Source organism: Rattus norvegicus, chromosome 10 (genome assembly GCF_021556685.1).
Source record: "Rattus norvegicus strain SHRSP/BbbUtx chromosome 10, alternate assembly SHRSP_T2T, whole genome shotgun sequence".
NCBI lineage: Eukaryota > Metazoa > Chordata > Mammalia > Rodentia > Muridae > Rattus > Rattus norvegicus.
The window spans coordinates 111,297,976-111,317,828 of NC_141543.1; the positions used below are offsets into that span (position 1 = coordinate 111,297,976).

The following is a 19,853-nucleotide window of genomic DNA, read 5'->3' on the forward strand; positions in this document are numbered from 1 at the left end:
CTCTCCTGGTTCAGTGAGTGCTTGGAACTTTCGGTGTTAGGGCCACCACAAAGAGTCTCTTCTGAGGAATCCGCCTGTCTTCTGCAGCACATCTACCCTGAGCATGGCTCCCAACCACTGGCGGAGGACTGCAGAAGAGAGCTGCTGTGCTCCTGCAGTGCTCACCAGCCCTGTCGGGTGGGGTGACATCATTTACCTGTCCATCATTTGTGATTGGTCTGAGCTGACGTGTGGCTCATTAGCACTTGAGCACGTGGGCTCCGTTCTCAAGAGAAGGTGCTTGGGGACCATCCAATCTATTGTTGCCAGTCAGCACTTTGGGGCTGTGCTTGGCTGGTCAGCAGGGGTTGGGGGAGGTTAGTTTACATACGACAAGGTTCTTCTTAAGTCAGAGTGGGGCTGACCGCTACTAGAAAGCTGGGAAGGCAGGTCTTAGTGGAGAATGCTATGTGGACCGGGGACTTAAGTGAGCATGTGCTTGTCATGAACAGTGACTAGAAGGAGGCTTCTGGAAGTGTAGAGAGGAAGGCGAGTGTGAGAACAGAGAAGGCAGGTTACAGTAGTCAGAGGAACAAGGGTTGGTCAAGAGGCTGTACAGGTTGTGAGGCACACCCAGGCTTGGTTTGCAGTAGCAGAGCAGGTGACCTGTGGTACCGGTTGCCATCCAGTGACTTTGATGTGTATGTGGCTATGTGGGAGGCTACAGACTTGTGTTACGTGTCTGGTCTTAGCATTTTGTGCTGTCACCCAAAGTCAAAGAATCATGATTTCCTCAAGATGCCAGCTCCATTCACCCAGCCTCTCTGTCCGCTCAGTTGCTTTGAGTTTCTGTCTTCCTGAGAGGAGCTGATGGTGCCACCTACCTCATGACTCAAGGGGATTGACTGGGACCCTGCGATCAGCTCCATGCATAGACTTTGACAGGCTTTTTGTCATGCCTCAACTCTAACCCCAGTGTCCTAAAACTCCTAGTTTGTGCTTCTATAACAAAATATAGGAGATTAGGTAATTCGTACAGTTCCGTAGACTGTAAAATTCAAGCTCCATGTGGTGGCAGATGGTATGTTTGGTTTCTGCTTCCAAGATGTCACCTTGAACACTTTCCTCACTTGGTGGGACCCAGCAAAGGGGCTAGCTAGTTGCTTTCAGCCCCCACATCCCCAGCCCTTAATTAAAAAAAATTTTTTCCCCCAAGACATGGTTTCTTGGTGTAGTCCTGGTTGTCCTGGAACTCGCTCTGTAGACCAGTCTGGCCTTGAACTCAGAGAGATCTGCCTGCCTCTGCCTCCTGAGTGCTGATATTAAAGGCATGTGCCACCAACACCCAGCTTGCAGCCCTTTTTGTAAAGTTTCTGTCCCTCATCTTAGGCACTCCTGCTCCCCCTCCTGGCACTGTCAGGCTTGGGGGTTCTTTTTTCTTTTTTCTTTTCTTTTCTTTTTTTTTTTTTTTTCAGAGCTGGGGACCGAACCCAGGGCCTTGCGCTTGCTAGGCAAGTGCTCTACCGCTGAGCTAAATCCCCAACCCCGGGGGGGTTATGTTCTAAGATAGGAATTTTGGGGGGACATATTTATATCATAGTATCAACTGGTGCTCACCCTTCTACAGTATCCCCTGCCTTTCCTCTCAACACAGCAGGGGGCCAGGGCCACTTGTGCCCACCTGAGTGGTTGAAGGGGGCGTGTAGCAAACGTGCCTCTGTGCCTCGTTAGCTGTTTTGAGTGTGCTGGCCTCTGGGATGTCCGTGAGCTCAGGGTTGAAGTCTAGCAGATGTCAGATGGTGGAATGCATGGTGTTCTTATTCCATCTAACAAATTAGACCTTTAGTATGTCAGACAGTTGTTGAAGCGTAGCCCAGAGCTTTGCTGGAAGCTGTGAGTGTGACTGTGGCCTTGTAGGAAGTGAGACGCAGCTGCCTGTGCTGGGGTGAGACTGCTCTGATCTCAAAGGACACCAGGACCCATGTGTGGTGTTTCTTTTGTTTGCACCACCTGAGCTTGAGCCAGAGAGGATCCCAAGGCCACCTGGAGAGCACGTCAGTCAGTGCCTCTGTGGAGGAAGGAAGGCACAGGCCCCTGTCACCTGTCCCAGGTGGTACGATGTGAGCTGTGAATATCATGGAGTAAACGCATTCGTTGGTTGGTCTCCAGGAATTGTAAGCTCTTGGGGAGCCATTGTTTTTCCCTCATTCCTCTGCTTTAAAAATGCTGTTTTGTCTTCTGGCATCGAAGCCTGTCTGTTTTCAGAAAAGCAGGGAGAGGCCGTTTGGTTTTATAACTGACATTAAATGCTACAGCAGTAATACTAAAAATGGTCCACTAAATGGGGTGCCCCTGCTTGTGGGGACTGCTTGCCAGAGAGCAGAGTATGGAGCCGGCCGCTGAGCAGAGAAGGTGGGATGGGCCGTCTCTGTTCTAGCTGGTAGTAGTTTGGCTGTCAGAAGCTTGGAGATTCTGGTACCCCAAAGCGATTTGGGAGACATGTGGCCCCTGTTGCCCAGAAGCTCTTCAGATGAACTGAAGACAGTGAGTGCATCTGCTCTTGGCTTTGGTTGCAAAGCACATGCACAGAGCCTGCTACTAGCTGGGTAGATGATCCTGGATGTAGTAAGAGGTCACCTGAGTGGCCTGGGACTTGGAGAATGCTATGGTGAAGGTCACATGGGCATGGCTGCACAGCAGAGCAGTGACCTTGGGCTGGCTGAGCTTGGAGCCCCAGGCAGGCAGTGGGGTTTGCTGTGACCGGGGCTCTCTGGGCAGTGGCATAACCACAGAGGCAGTTGGAGTCTCTGCTTTTTGGGCTCTTGGTTTAGAGTACTGCAGTCTCTATTCTGGTAGCTTAAGGTAGTATCCCTGTCCCCTTCAAGGGAGGATAGCATAACCGCTGTGGTTTCTTCCTCAGGCCTTTCCAGTAGACACCCCCGGCCCCCCCCCCCCCAGGCTGTATTTTAAGTCAGGGATCTAGCCACTCCCCCTTCCCCCTTACTCCCCCCTCCCCCACCAGGTTGTAAAGTATTGCAGCTCCTGGTTTTTATCATTCTGTAGGCATGCAGGATATGAGGCTTTTGGGGACAAGACCAGCTGTGTTTGGTAGCTTTTGCCCTAAGATCCTGTCCTGCTCCAGGGCTGAAGGTCCCACCACTGGTCAGACCCAGGAGTGGGTCTGCTCAGCTCTGCGGAGGCTGGTGGCTGGGCTTTTCTCTGAAGCTCAGTCAGGAGATGGGCCCCACAGTGTGTGCCACTAATTATAAAATGGAAGGATGGCATTATGATTAATAAGATACAGTCATCAAGAGCCATCCCTAATTTCAAAGTAACCCTTTTGCTATTATGTATTTTCTCAATCAAAAATTAGCCATTCAAGGTTACACAACTAATTAATGGCGGAATCCTTGAAAGACGCTCTGTGATTTACACTCCATGCAGTAGGCAGTGCTCAGCTAATAAGTCAATTAGCGGGTGTTTTTAAGTGTCTGCTAACACAGGCACAGAGAATGCAAGGGCTCCTAGAGCCTCAGGCTCTGTGTGCTGCTCCTGCTCTTGTGTTTTTCCTGTGGCAGCCTGCACACGAGAGGAGCTGCACTTGAACCCAGTTGTGGGCAGATTCTCATGGTCACCCCAGACCCAGCACAACAGAACCAGAAGCCCACGTTCCCAGTGCCTTTGATGGCTCGTGGCAGCACGTTTTCTTATTTGATTCTCATCTGAGTAGGAGTGTCAAGTGGGCTCAGCTGGCTTCTTTCCTCCTTATGGGTGACCCTGCTTTTCAGAGTAGGACCAGATACAGGAGTCCACACAGGTGGTATCTCTCAGAGCCTTCCTGGAGTGTCAGGGATGACAGTGGTTCTTTGGAAGGAAAGTCTGGTGGGCAGTGCATCAAGGTGTGTGTGTGTGTGTGTGTGTGTGTGTGTGTGTGTGTGAGAGAGAGAGAGAGAGAGAGAGAGAGAGAGAGAGAGAGAGAGAGAGAGAGAGAGATGGTAAAGGAGAGAGAGTGAGCAGTCTTGCTGGTGCTGATGGGCAGCACTGGCCACGCCTATGGGATTGTAGGCCAGGTCAGCAGACAGCTTCGGCTCTCCTGGGTTAGGGGTGCTTAGCCACATGCACTCCACATGATGTTAAGTGTGCAATTCAGTGGGTCTATGCTGAAGATCTACAGATGAGAAAAGCCTTTAAAAACCAAGAGTTTTACAGTGATGCCGACTAGCTACTCTTCCACCCCTAATGCCCACCATCATCACTGCCTTCCTAGTTCACTTGACACTGGTCAGCACACCCAGTTAATCTCTGCTGGTGATGTCAGACGATCCTTTCTGTTCTCCTTACTGTTTGTTCTCCTCCCTTCATGGCTCTTCTCCCACTCACTGGCATATTTTCCGGAGGAAATAAAATTAATTGACTGCAGGGATTTCTAGTAGATCAGAAGTGACAGCGATAGCCTGTTGTATGACTGCCTTTCTGGGAGATGAGAGAGAGAGAGAGAGAGAGAGAGAGAGAGAGAGAGAGAGAGAGAGAGAGAGAGAGAGAGAGAATGGGGCGTGAGAGTGCACACTCCCCTATTCATCCCTGATAGGGAGTCCCATGACAGACCAAAGTATGGGTCAAGATCTTACGTTATGATTTAATGAGTTTTACTGGAGTTGCTTGCTTACAGGAGTAGGGGTGAGCTACTTATAGGCACAGAACTGACTCTGAGAGTGTCCTGCCCAGGTAGCTCAGCTGCCCAGAGCCTCTTCTGAGCCACCTTGCTGATCTCTTTCAGACTGCTTGCCTTCTCCCTCCCTTCTTCCTTTCCTCCCTCCCCCTTTTCTCTTGTCTGTGTAGTCCTGGCTGTCCTAGTACTCATTCTGTACAGCAGGCTGGCCTGCCCCTGCCTCTTGAGTGCTGGGATTAAAGACTTGCACCACCATGCCCAACTGTCTGTTGTCTTAACAGCTCCTTTGAGAGAGACTCTCAGCAGCCTTTACCTCTTACTCTTGGGGGAAGGCAGGGCCTAGTGAAACTGGTCAGTTTCAGGGACTTTGAAGCTATTTGAGTTGTTTACCTTCTATCTTAAGAATCTCCCTGGCACGTGCAATGTTTCCCTGTCATGGAAACCACCACACAGCAGACTCACTTGGTCCCTTCTGTGGATCAGTGGGTGCTCTGATTGAGGCCAGTGGTGGAAGATGAGCAGTTGGCAGGCTACCTCTGCTGCAGGGCTGAGTTTTCAACTTGTCAAGATGTGTCACGAGCCCTGTGATTTGTAACAGTAGCGAAAGTTCAGTTATGAAACAGCAACAAGATTGTATGGTTGGAGGGTCAGGACAACATGAGCAGCTGTGTTAAGGGGTTGAAGATTGGGAAGGTGGAGAAGCACTGCCTCTGCTGTGTCCTGTGTGGTGTATGAGGGGTGACTGCAGCCTTAGTTGGGAAGAAGGGGTGGGTGGAAGTTCAAGTGGGAAGGGTAGTGTCAGTCCTCCTTAGCTCTGACACCCCTTGACTCCTGCCCTCTCTGAGCACTGATAGAGAGAGGCTAGACAGACTTACCTTTCCATAGAGGAAACCAGTTCTCTTTTCTCAACCACAGGTCCCCACTGTCGCAGTCACTGCACAGTTAGTGTGGGGGATGACTGCTCCCTACTGTGTCAGTGGTTTCCTATGCCCACGACAGACAGCATGGCCTGCTGTTTGAAAGATTTCTCTGTTCATCTGCATAGGTGGCTTCTAACTGTAATCTTCAGGGCTGTAGCTACAGCCTGGTTGGTTGAATTCAGTGCACCATGTCCTGGATTTGACTCTCAGCACTACATGAACTGGGTGTGATGATACATGTCTGACATCCTAGGAGAGCCAGAAATTAAAAAATTGCTACCAGCTACCTAATGGGTTTTCGGACACTAGAGGTGCATGAGGCCCCATCTCTTAAAAGTGTTTCTGATATTCAGTAATATAGCCAGCCTCTGCCTCTTGCTAGCCATGTGGTGTAGTTAGTCACGGTCTGTGGATGGGGTCCTCAGGATTGTTTTCAGATCCCAGGACTGTCTTCCCATTGAGAAAAGAGAAATGAAGACTGATGTCATAGCTTGTGTTGGTCAGAACAAATTTCCCATAGGTCCTCACAGTTTCACTCAGCAACATGGTGCCCGGTCCTTCTGGAGCTTGAATTGGAGCACCCAGAAACTCCAGCACCTGTGCTTGAGAAGTCCTCTGAGAGTTTGGACACACTGGCTTGTAAAGTTCCCTTCCAGATACAGACTCTGTCACTAAGTCTTGTGATTAATCTTATCAAAAAGATTCATAGTAATGAATGTACATAGAATCAAATAGTGCTAAAAGCCCTGTCAGGAGACAGCCACCTCATCCTCTGCAGAGGAGCCCCACTTTTCACAGGGTAATGGCACTGGTAGCAAGTCTACCAGAGGACAAGAACTTCATCCTGAAGTGTAAGGCCTGGGATCTTGTCTATGGCAAATGCTCGACCACACACACACACACACACACACACACACACACACACACACACACACACACCACACTGTTGGCCAGGGGTTCATCTGCAAGATGGAGTGCATGAGCATTGTGGAAGCTGTGTAGTGCTTTGGGTGCAGGAGTGGCAATGTTCATTGGAAGCTTGACAGGGCTGACTGCTGCTTACTCTAATGCTTTTCACTGTTTGCATCTTAGCACACACCCTTCTGCAGTCAGAGAGTGCCCCTCCCAGTCTGCTTGCAGGATCACTGACTTCTATGCTCTCAGTGTAACTCCTTGGGTTCCATGTTTTCTTCATTCCCCACAAGTCTAGCTGAGTTGCAGAGTTAAGTTTATGATTATGAATAAAAACTAAGTAAGAAAAAAAATCCAACTTTTAAAAGACTGTCCTTGGTAAACCAGAAATGCATAACAGTTTTCTTAAAGTTCAGTTGCCAAGGATGCTTTAAACATTTTGTAGATGAAACTAGAGCCTGTGAGAACCCAAGCCATGGACAGAGCTGACCATGCATGGCAGCGTCAAGGAGTACCTGCAAAGCAGTCCAGGAGCCGAGCTGCTCCTGCTTGCATGGCCTGCTGTTTTCACCCAAAGCAAAGGCACATGCATTCTAGAAAGTGAATGAGGAAATCAGCTGATAATGATAGGATTTGAGATTTCAAATAAAACATTCGAATTTGGAAATTTTTATCTGTGACTCTGAGTTGGTGGCTTCTTTTTGCTAGAAGCATTCTCTGATGAGATGGTGTTGTGTCAGTGAGTGTGGATTTGTTTTCAACACCAGGGAATGAAATGTGATTTGTATCACTCAGAGAGCTAATGTTTTCTAAAGGATCACTTGTTGGAGATTGTTCTAATTCTTTGATTTAATCAGGAGTCTGCATGTCCAAACACTAAAGGTCCTGTGCTCAGTTGGTTTTTGATTGATCAATAAAGATGCCAGGAACCAATGGCCGGGCAAAGGGAGACAGGATGGGACCCTTAGAGTTGCTCGGGCTAGGACAAGGGGGTGGGGGGAATAACCACGAAGCTGTGGGATACGGATGGGTGTAGGAGCTGCAGGAGATAAAGCCAACCAGCCTGTGAGATTTTGGGTGGGTGGCCACTGGCCACTTCCCCGATTGTGCTTAGGGTAGCAGGAGGAGGACTAGAAGTGCCCAGCCATTGAGCTAGATGGCGTATTAACCATAAGCCGATGTGTGTCCATCTTTCATTCACTATCCAAAGATTCCCTGGGCAGGAGGCTGGAAGTGCAACCTGCATGGTGTAGCTAAAAACAAATGGCTACAGTCATTGCCTTGTGACACAAAGCCACCATGGGGAAAAGAGCCACCTGGGTGCCACCAGGCCAGCCCTTCATTGCTGTGCCGTGATTCAGATGCCATCTATCAAATAATGGTACAGAGATGTCTTAGCAGAAGAAAGAGCCATGGCCACTAAGTTCCTGCTTAAGGTCTCCTCTTCCTACTGTGACTGTATGTGAGCGAGTGCCGTGAGTTTTCTCCGCATGCATCAACTACAACCACAAGTGTTGGAGGGTGGCGTGAGGGGACACAGACCCAGTCAGGACTCCAGCTGTCATGTGTTCAGTTACGTGCTGGAGACAGCTACATTCTTCTCCCTAAACTCAGGCTGGCTGGGAACTCGACATATACATGAGGATGGCCTTGAACTTCTGATCCTCCTGCCTCTACCTACTGAGTGCTGGAATTCCAGGGATACACCTCCATGCTTGTTTCGTAGCGTTTTTGTAGCGTTGAGGATGGAATCCAGAGCTTCGTGCATGCTAGGCAAAGTGCTCCACCAACTGGGCTACAACTTCAGCTCGTTCTCACTGAGCTTCTGGGGAGATCATAGTTTTCATGTTTAGACATAGTGGGTTTGTCATACTTAGTTTAAAAGTTATTTTACGTACATGAGTGTTTCTCTCACATGTACATCTGCACTGCATGCATGCCTGATGCTGGGGGTCGGAGGAGGGCATTGGATCCCCTAGAACTGGAGTTAAGGAGGTTGTGAGTTATGATGAGGGGGCTAGGAATTGAACAGAGCTCTGCAAGAACAGCACATGCACTAACTGCTGAGCCATCTTCCCAGCTCTGGTGTCATAGTTAAATGAATAAATAAAGGTAAAATAATTTTTCCTACAAATACTCCTTTTCTCCCTCACTTGCTCATCCTCTATAAAGTACAGACTGGCCTTGAGCTTGCCCAACTCCTATTTTAATTCGGTGTTTATCAATAGACAAAAGCATTTTGGGGTCATCAGATATTTCAAGACTGGCTAGGGGTCCTGAGACAGGTGTGAGAACTGCAGGCTTAGTGTTGTTAGCATAGAAACTATTTGATGACTAAGCAGCAAACCAAGGCTATCTGTGTTGTTGTGCCAGCCATTTTCCTTTGTGTGTAGTAGCATTGCAGTCTAAGTGAAAATCATTAAGTGTTGCTCTCGGTCCGTCCCTCTCTCCCTCCTATCCATCTGTGCACAGGAGGGCTGCAGTTTTAATATGGGAGGGACCCTGATAGAAGCACAGCCAGGCCTTTCTGACAGGCAGAGCAGCAGCAGAGCCAAAGAGCAGGCAAGATGGCAGGTGCAGCATGGTAGGGAGCGGTTGCCCTGCTGCCTTTTAGTGAACAGGCAGGAGCAGCCTCTCTTGGGTTGTGGAGCCAGTTCAGTATGTTATCAGTTCTGGATGTGTGTCCTGTCAAAGGTGACCTTGCAGTGTGGAAGAGAAGACTCCATGTGAGAACTTCCCCAGGAGAGGACACGCATGTTTACTGAACTTTCTCTTCGTTGCTTCGACAGATCCTCTGTCTATGGGTCCTCAGAAAGCTCTGGAAACCATCGGTGCAAATCTACAGAAGCAGTATGAGAACTGGCAGCCAAGGGTAAGCCTTCTCCATTTGCCTTTCCTTTCTCAGTCATGGGTTCTGTGGTTTGAACCTGAGAAAACGTTGGCTTCCTCTCAGATCATCCAGTATGTGCCTGCTCCTGGAGGCCCTCCCTCTGTCACACGTCACCATCAGCCTTTCCAGCAGTCAGTGGAGCTTGAGTGCTGCATCCAGTGCTCTGTTTATTTAGTGCAACTTTCCCTGGCAAACTTATAAAAGAAAAGGTGTTCATTATGTACTCTAAGTCAAGGTTTTGATTTTGCACAGAAAATGAATTTTCAATGAATTTTCTACAACATCAGCTAGATAGAGCTTTTCTTCCTTAAGCGTTCAGCTGTGGGGAAGGAGCACCCAGCATTCAAAGGGGAGACACCTATTATGAGTTTAGCTTTAATACAGAAGGTAGGGTTCCTTTTAGGGAGTCAGCTACCAATTAATGTGTCTTCGTTGCTAATTTCTCACAATTTTTATTTTATTTTTTTATTTTTAATTTTTTTTCTTTTTGTCGGAGCTGGGGACTGAACCCAGGGCCTTGCACTCGCTAGGCAAGCGCTCTACAGCTGAGCTAAATCCCCAACCCCCACAGTTTTTATTTTTAAAGAGAAATAGTGTGGGATTTAACTGTCACATTGTCCATTCGATCTTAGTTATTTTTCAATGACCTGAAGGCCGAGTGCCTTTACTTACCTTCCTAACTGCTTTGGTGATTTAGTAAATTCAATAGGAAATTAGAATTTTGAGGTGTTGAAATAAACGCCTTGGTATTCACCCTTCTGTGAAGCACAAGTCTGGAAACACCTACAGGTGTGTTAAGAGGCAGGTGTGGTGACAATCAGGTGACCCCAGGTGTGTGCTTCTGAGGGTCTGTCTCCACCTTTTCATAGAAGCAGGGGGGAAGCACAGGATTCTTAGACTCTCACCCCAACCCTTGCCTACCCACGAGGCTGACTGTGAGCTCTTTATCCACAGATTTGCAATCCAGGAGTTTCTTATATATTATGTACATTCTTCAAGTGAGAGAATAGCCATAAATAAAACACTTAACGCTGGTCTTGAGCAGTGCTCTTAGGGGATTTATGCTGTAGCGCTTGCCCGGGAGTTGGGGGCGATTTCTGGGTCTTTGTGCTTTACATTTGGACCTTTTCTTTCGAGGCCACACGGAACACGTTTGCCTTTGTCTTTCCAATCTGTTACTTCTGGGGTTTACATGAAAATTCCAGAGAGTGTAGTGCATTTGGCAGCTGAGTGAAGAGTGGAGAGTTATCGATGTATATATTCCTTCAAAAGTAATTGAGATGCCATTGTCCCAGTGAAAGGTTGTCTTCTTGGAAGTATTGCAGTGTCCAGTGTGTCATCTGGTGGCCAGCCCTGGAGGGAGCATGCGTGCAGTGACATCTTTGGCTTCTATGATGTGCATGGAGAGGACCTTTGACCTTTGACTTGGTTGCTCCAGCTGTAGTTAGGTCTTTTGTACCATTGTTTATTTATTGAGGGCACAGTGGACATTCAGATCTTTCAGGTGTATATTTATAGAGTATTACTGAATAATGACAAAAGAAATAAAAAGGAAAGGACAAGTCTGGTCCTGGTTTTTGGCACCAAATGAATGAGTAAAAGAAATGAGAAGAAGGGGAGACATGATTATTCCTGGGTCAGTGTGGGGGAATTTATTACAAACAAGTGGGCACAGGGAGAGGCAGGAGTGTGGGAGAGCCCAGGCAGAGGTAGGGACAGCTTGGAGTTCAGTGTGTTCAGGGCCAGACTGAGCTGTGTGCTATGTGTAGGGCGAGAGAGGGAGAGGAAACCAGATGCATCTCTCAGGAGTCCCAAAAGGCACAAAGAGGGAAGGTAACCAAAATGGTTGCATTATATGGGGAAGAGTAGTAGCCCAGCTCCCTGGACTGGAGAGTTCAGGGTAGGGGTCTGGGTGTGCCAGCCTGAAGCAGGCAGGGACTGAGGGATGTAGAGAGAACCCGGTGGCCAGTGTCAGTTTTGATAGGGAAACCTAAGTCACCAGATTGCTTCAGATCTTCTGTGTTCTCAGTGTTCTTTTGCTGCTCCAATGGTTGTTCTTTTAGAGAGTTAGTCCATGAGGAAGTAGTCTTCTTGGTTTAACTTTCAAGGTTTCAGCACATTAGTAATATGTATGTCGTGTGTGTGTGTGTGTGTGTGTGTGTGTGTGTGTGTGTGTGTGTGTATTCCTGTCTGTCTGTCTGTCTTGGGTTATTATTCACACAGCTTGGCTATTAGCTAGTACACAATACTAGCAGACAGTAAGCAGAATCTTTCAAATCAGGATCTTCTTCTAGGATCCTTCCCTCTCCCTCCTTCCTTCCCCCTCCCTTCCCTCTTCTTTCCTCCTTCCTTTCCACTTCCTTCTCTATCCCTTCCCCCTTCCCCCTCTCCCTTCCCTCTTTCATTTTGAGACAGGGTTTCTCTGTGTAGCCCTGGCTGTCCTAGAACTCACTCTGTAGACCAGGCTGGCCTCTAACTCAGAGAGATCCACTTGCCTCTGCCTCCAAGTATTAAAATTAAAGGACTGTGCCACCATACACAGCTTGTTTATTTTTTCTTAAACTGGTTTTTGTGTATGGGTGCTTTGCCTGCGTGTAGTACTCTCTGAAGCCTGAAGACAGTGGATTCCCCGAATCCTGGAATTACAAATGGTTGTGAGAAGCCATGTGGTTGCTGCAGCTTGAACCTCAGTCTTCTGGAAGAAGAGGTGGTCTTCACTGAGCCATCTCTCTGGTTCTTTTAAATCCAAGTCTCTGTCCTAGAGCAAATCTGTTCTGCAGCATTATGACTTAAGGCAGGTCACACTACCTGCAGTAAGTGACCCAGACAGAATGGCAGTCTGTGTCTCATGTAGGAGGAGGCAGAAGAGGAGCCACACTGGACAAGTTGGGTGCAGTGGTTTCAGGTCAGGGAGACTTGGCTAGAGATAGCAAGGGGTTAGAGACACCAAAGAGTTTGAGGTGAGCATAGTTTCATGTCTATAGGATGCTTAGGAAAAGATGTTGGTATAAGAAGAAAGGTGGGATTCCAGTTGGCTTTGTACAGACAGTGGAACTGCAGCTTAGCGAGAGGCCGTATGTTAGAGTACATCTTTCTCCATATCTGGGAGGCCAAACTGGAGCCATAAATTATTATTATTATTATTATTATTATTATTATTATTATTATTTCTTCTTCTTCTTCTTCTTCTTCTTCTTCTTCTTCTTCTTCTTCTTCTTCTTCTTCTTCTTCTTCTTCTTCTTCTTCTTCTTCTTCTTCTTCTTCTTCTTCCTCTTCTTCTTCTTCTTTTCTTTTTTTTTTGAGCTGGGGACCGAACCCAGGGCCTTACACTTGCTAGGCAAGTGCTCTATCACTGAGCTAAATCCCCAACCCCAAATTTCTTCTTTAATGCCAGAACTGATACATTCATTTTACACGTGCTAAAAGTGTCACAGAATTTCCTGATATGAACCATTAGTGGGATATCTCCATTTTAGAAACAAGCCTGAGGTAAAAGTTGTCACCAGTGAGCCTCTGACTGGCTGGAGAGTGCCAAGTGCAGGGATGTGCTGTAAAGAGCTTGGTGAGCATGGAGTGCATTTCTGCTTAGATCCTTTCTATGGCTGCAGGTAGAGTGAGGAATCCTCTCAGTAGGTGCAGACTTCCTGCTGAGGAAAGTTTGCACAGAACTGGAGGCAATTACCTAGCTCAGATGTGTGGTGCAAGGTACCTGGTCCCTAACTGTAAATCAGGATCCTTTGAAACATGGCAAAGCTAAACATGAACCACTTTATTGTCCTCTACAGAGCTCTTGTGCTTCTGCAGTAATAAAGAGAGGTTGATGTGCCATCTGCAACAAAACAATGGGGTGTTATTAAAATCCAAGACCTCTGATGGAAGGACCCTGGATACAGTTTTCTCTCCCTCTGTATGCTTTATTGCACCACTCACAGAGGTCAGGCAGTCTGCAGTGAGGTCATTCCATTCATGTTTGCTGAAGTCACAGCAGTCTGCACGTTGGCGTGGGCGGGAACAAACAGCAGTGTTAATCTCCATGGCAAGAGGAGCAGAAAACTGACTGCACCCTAAGGAACCAGGGGTGCCTGGCACACTGCTCATTCTGTTGCTTGTGCCACAGCTTCTACATTTCCTCATATTCTAGCTGTGATTATTCAAAATCAGATACTTTGATAAAGGTGAATTTGGTTCAGTAAAGAATTTAGAGAAGCCATTGTGATTTTATTTTCAGAGGCTGCCAGACTCTGTATTGGGCCATATTTCCTTGCCTGGCTGATTGATAGTTTATGGGTTTGCCCTGGTGGGATATCTGTTCCTAGTTCCATTTAAGACTTTCTTATTAGCGTTAGGTAACAGACTTTAGCTTTGCAGGAGAGTGAAGGGAAAATGCCAGCCATGGCTTCAGTTGAAAATTCAGCAGTAAAGGCCCCTTATTTCATGATGAGCCTCAAGAGGAAGTTTTATTGGGAGCTGAGAGCAAAGGCTTTGGGCTTTTAAGAATTTGTCTGACAGATTGAGGTGCTGGCAGTTTAGTACAAGGTGCAAGTTAGGAGCTGAGGTAGCTGACATGATAGACACTCGCCAGGTCTCCTTTCCCTAAAGCTGGGGGTGGGGGGCACCCATGCCTCTGCTGGGGGTGGGGGGGCACCATACCCCTGCTGAGAGTGGTGGGCACCATGCCCCTGCTGAGGGTGGTGGGCACCATGCCTCTACTGGGGGTGGTGGGCACCATGCCCCTGCTGGGGATGGGGGGCACCATGTTCCTGCTGAGGGTGGGGGGCACCATGCCTCTGCTGGGGGTGGGTTCCAGCTCTTCTTGTGGCTTCCAGGTAAGGTCTGTGGGAATCATTGCCATTTACTATGGGAGGTTCAAGCTTTGTTGCACCTGAACAGTTGGCAGGGAGCTGAGGTGACCACTGAATGGGTCCAGTTACCAGGGAAGGGGACAGGCTTTTTGCTGCAAATGTACTTTACCATAGGAGCTCCTTCTCATCTTGGCAAGCAGGAGTGGCAAAGGTTCTGTGCAGTCATCGTAGATTTGCAGGGAGCGGACTGGTCAGCAGGAGCCACACTCTTGCGTTCTGAAGCTGCAGTGAGCAGCTCTTAAATCTTAGCTCCTTTGCAGTGCGTTCTTGTATCTGCCACAGTAGATTTGTAGTCAACAAATGAAACTTGTCTTGGGAAGTAGGGTCTCTCTCCAGCAAAGCAAGCCTCCTGGGCTCATTCCTTCTCTAAAGAGCAGCCATCGCTAGCCATCTTTGCGATAGGGTTGTATGTACCCATGGACTGCATACATGCCTTGTGAACTGCTTTCTAGGAACTAGAGTTGATGAGATGGCCAGGGACAGACACATTTTTTTCTGTTGGATGTACAGGCTTGTCCCATGGGGTTTAGGCCTAGGTGTTGTTTGCAGAGCCCAGTCCATGTTTAGGGTTGCAGTTAGGGTCTGGGCCTTAGGTAGGGTAGCTGTAGGTTGTTGGGAAACTTTTTAGGGGCCAAGCTCTCTCCTTCCCCAGCCTGTACTCAGAGCCCTGGTGATGGGTTTGTGGTCCTCCTAGCCTCTTTTCCTGTTGTCAGAAGGCTCTACATGCTTGCCTCTGCTCTAAGGGAGGAGCAGGGTGGAAAGAATGATATTAGTTCTCCTCCCTGCCCCACCCTGGAGTTCTCTATTGGATTTACAGTGGGATGTGTTGAACACTGGTACTGCTGTGAAGTGTGTTCTACTTACTTGGGATCTTCAGAGTGGACAACCTGAAAAGAACCTAATGGGGTTCAGGAGCACCCGTGTGTGTGCGTGGGCGCGCGTGTGTTGTGGAGTAGCCTTGGGTGGGAGGTCAGAGATCACTGTGGAGTAGCCTGCCTTGGACAAGTAGTGGTGGCCCTCAGCTTGGGGCAGTCACACTTTGATAGGACAGTACTGCCCATCTGGACATAGCCCTGTCATGGCATCGCTGTAACCCTTTGGGAGGCTGTCCTCACATCATGACTGTGCCATCCTCCTGGTTTAGCTTCCTCTGCTGGAGGCCTTCTCTTTCCTCCAAAATAGCTCGATTCTCTGTGGGGCCAGAGCTTGGGCATCACCCACCTGTTTGTGTTTCTCTGACAAACTGCAAATGAGGACGCCTAGCCACTGGCAGAATTGTAGCTGGCTGATTCATACTGACAGTGACTCATACTCTTGTGTGATACACTTTGCCCCCGTCCTCATTAAGTTTGTAAGATGGTGTATTTGCATCGTGTGGCTGTCTTGGGGTTAACCATTGTGCTGTGATAGTCTCCCTTAGCTGCTTCCTGCCCAGATGTTAGCAGCTGTCCCCAAGACAAACATTTTGATTGTATTTCTGCTCTGGCCATAACCATGCTCCAGCCTGTGTTTTCCTCCTCTCTGCCCTCTGTGCTCCAGCCTGTGTTTTCCCCTCTCTGCCCTCTTCTTGCCTGACAGCTTTTCCGTGTGTGCAGTGTGTTCAGGGACAATTCCAATGGATGCTCTTCAGTTGAAAGGCTTCTTAGTCAGCCCTGCCCACACACTTCCTGTATTGCCCTGTCCCCAAAGGCCAGGGTGTTACAGCATCCTCTGGATGTGGAATTTAGATCTGAAAACCAGTTCCAAGCTCACAAACCTAAGCTGCCATTGTAGCCAATGAGAGCGCAAAGGAGTCACCATCTCTGACCACCCACTCTTTGGAAAGCTTACACACATTTTAGAAAAAGCCAGTTGTGGAGATGATTCTGCAGTCACCTACAGAAAGCATCAAGCTCTGTGTGACTAGAGTGCTGTGGGACCCCAGCTTAGACACACACAGGCACACACGGGCACATACATGCATACACACATACACATAGGCACACACACAGGTATACAAGGCACACATGCACACAGGCACACACAGGCACACACATACATACAATACATAGGCACATGGACTTATACAAATGGTGCAGTTACCTGAAAGTACTTTACCTTGCCGTTCATGTGGCTTCACTGCCACAGGTTGTAGCTTCAGGTATATTTAAACCTGGAAGACAGTGATGAAGCCAGCAGAACACTTCTTTACCTGCCTGGGTACTCTGTTTGTCCTGCGTTCTGTCTTATCTAGGCTCATGGTCCGACAACTTGAAGATGTTTAGTTAGAACTTTTTGAAAGAGTCTTGAATGGGTCTGCCCCTCCTACTTCCATGTGCCTTTTCCTTTTTGGATCTAGTTAGAGCCTGAGAGACTGCCTCATGCCCACATCTCTCTTCGATTCTGTTCAATGTCTTTTCCAACTGGGCTTTTGATCTGCCTTCTAGCATGGTCCCTGCTTGGTTTGGTGTTGATTCTGCTGCATGCTTGGAGATTGCTCTTTCACTGGGCCAGGTCCCTACTCTAGCCCACACAAACACTTCTGAGATCAAGGTATCTTTAACGCTCAAGCTGACTGACACTGCCGCATGGTTACAGTTAGTTGGCCATGAGGCCTGCCTGTGGAGGCTGAGTTCTGAGTCCATGTGAGCTTTAGAACATGTGACCGAAAAGAGTCTAGGCCACACAGAAGACACTATTCCCTTCATAGCTCTGCCCACAGGGCAGCCATGGGTGCCACTACACAGGGAAGCTGGTTCAGCAGAGTGGTCAGGCAGCCCAGGGTGCTTCTTCTCAGTTTTGTAAGGATTACAAACACCCGAGTTTAGATTTTATTGACTAGCTTTTACTGAGTGCCAGGTAGAGATCCCACAGGGGAAAGCATTTGTTCTCTTAGCAGTACATAAAACAGCGCTCCTTGTACATAAGGAGTGCCTTGCACGACCCAGGGCACCTTAGATTCTGTGGAAAAACAACAGATATTTCATTGAAATTACAGTTCTACCCTTAGAAGGACAGATTTGAGGACAGTATATAAAAGTGTCCTTTAGGTCTTTTGAGACCCCTCTGTGTTACTCATGGTTGACCCCTGCCTCCACTTTCCAGTTCTTTTTCTGTCCCTGAACATTGTAGATTAGTAGCTTCTTGGGGTAGAAAGAGTGGCTTTAGAGGGTAGCAGGTGCTACTAGGGGCCTGTGTGACTTTCTGTGTTGGAGTCAAGAGTCCAGAAGCATGCCGAGGCTAGCCGTTCCCATAGTCGCTCAGCTGGAGATGGTGGAACCCCAGAATGACCCTTGCTCCTGCCAAGTCCAGCACAGCCATCTCTTCCCCCTCATGATACCCAGCTTCTTCCTGGGTTGAGAAGGTGTGCACTTGTAGCTGTCTCTTGGGCAGTCTTCTTCCTATGCAGGTTCTTTGGTAAGGCAGTAAGGCCTGGGATTTTCTCCTCAGAGAGCATGGGTTTTGTCTAGATTTCCCAGCAGGCTCTGCTGCTCCTCAGTACCTGTTTTCATTGCTGTGTGCTTATTGGTGGTAGAGTTCTGGTACTCAGCACGGGGCTTGTGTTCTGAGTAGAGTATGTCTGAACGTGCTGTGGCATCTCACCTGTGCCCTGTCTGGCCTGAGACTCAACCCTTCATGTCAGGGGTTAGTGGTCCACATTCAGAACATTGGGGCTGGTAGTCACAGGACCTGTTCTGTGCTCACTCCTGCATGTGTCACATCTCTTGAAAACTTAGCTCATCTCTTTTTTGAATGCTACTCTACATGCTGTCCCCCTCCCATAGCCTTTAGATGTCCTTTGCATGCAGTAAATGCAGAGCTAGAGTTTTAGCTCGATGAGCTTTGATGGTCGTGTGCTCCTGTTTAATCAGCACTCACAACAAGAAAATTAAAACCTGCACAGCTCTCTTCTGCCCTTTGCTGTGATGTTGGGACTCCAACCCAAGGCCTTGTGCGTGGCTACCTTTAAATCATACTCCCAGCCTCACTGGCTTCCTCAGTCCTCCACTGTCTGTCACTGGGTTGCTTTGCCCATCCTGACCTTCATACAGTGCAATCGCTGTTCTGCCTTCCACTGTCCTCTCAGCTCGTGTCTGGCTTCCTTCTTAGTGTCACCTGCATTAGCAGTTCATTCTTCTTCTCTGTCTGAGTGCATTAATGCCCTCAGACGTGGATTTGCATCAGTCCCACTGTTTGGTGTTCTGATTAAAGCTGCTGTTTGTGGAAACGTCTTCCTGTGGGGTACAGTTTCACTTCTCTGTGTAAATACCTGACATGGGGTTGTAGGTCATGGGTGGGTGTATATTGTCATTTGTGCTTTACAAGCCCCATAACATTGACAAAAACGACAGATTTTGTTTCCCTTCTGCAAAGCCAGGCTGTGGGGAGGAACCACTTTCTCCTGTACTCTAGAGACACCAGGGCAGAAACCCTGAGGTACTGGGCTGTCTTTGAATGAATTCTTAGGTGATGTGTGGATGTTATTTTCTCCTCACATAGGACTCATCCTCACATAGGGGGTGAGTGTCTGGTTGAGAATGTCTTACAAATGGATGTACAGTAACTAGAAGTAACTGGCATCTTCAAACCTTGGCTCCTTCTTTGCCTAGAGACCTTGGCCACATATTGTTTGGGTGCCTCTGTGCTTCTTGCCCAGTCCTGTTGAGAATGTCACCTGGGCCCCCTTGGGTTTCTGGATGTCATAGGTCTGGATGGAGTTGCCCATTGACAGCAGAAAGTGTGCTGTGCACAGTGTAGCTGTCTCTGTCACACAGCTCTCTGTGTCCTGGTAATGGATATCGAGGAGCAACAGCTGCTTTAAGTGGTAGCACAAGGCATCTCTGGTCTCCTCACGTCCCTATTTGAGGAAGGTTTGAGAAGACAGCGTTACAAGGCATTGGTATTTCCTGTCCCAGTGCTTGCTCCCTTTGCTCCCTGAGCTGCCTTGCTGCTCTCTTCCCACCTTGGTACTCTCAGAAGCACCTAATTAGGACACAGAACCCTGGACCTTGGGGCTGCAGGGTGTCACAAGCTATGTGGACCAGAGAATGAGGTGTCAATATAGGTATAACACGGGTGGCTCACTTCAGAGTGACTATGGTAGATTCATAGCATTCTCTTCAGAGAATCTGGATGCTTTCTGACGAGGTAGAAGGTCTCTTATAAGTCCAGAGCAGTGAGTTTCAGTCAGCATTCCATCTTAACGTCTCCTGTTTCTCCTGTCTTCCCTCTCTGTCACAGTGTTGGGAAGTCTTGCCTGTTCTGCTGCTGGCAGAGGATGCAGAGAGCCTGCTTGCTCTCTGCCTGTTCTCCCCAGCTGCCCTTGACTCCGTAGTCCTAGTCACTGAGTGTCTGTTGGCTGCTGCTCTGTAGAGCCCAGACCGCAGAGCCATGGGTGGGGCTCTGGAAAACTGTCCTGGAAAACAGCAATGTCTCCAGCACATCCCAGTTGGTGATGGGCAACTGGCATAGTTAATTGGATTGCATTTATTTCTCTAAAAATATTTACTTGTGTTTGTGTATATACAAAAGTGTGTATGTGTACATGTCATGAGAGCTGTCTCTTTGTTGGGGTGAGGAAGGAGGACATATATCTCATTTCTAGTGACCTCCTTGAGAAGAGCTGTTTCTCCTGGGCCTTC

General features: G+C 48.2%; 1 protein-coding gene across 1 annotated transcript in view; it reads left to right on the forward strand.

The window, feature by feature from the left end:
- The window catches only part of Rptor (regulatory associated protein of MTOR, complex 1), a 298,642-nt gene that overhangs the window by 61,850 nt on the left and 216,939 nt on the right, over positions 1-19,853 (forward strand). The window contains 1 exon segment of the mRNA NM_001134499.2: positions 9,270-9,352. Within this exon segment, the coding sequence (NP_001127971.2) occupies positions 9,270-9,352 (83 nt within the window).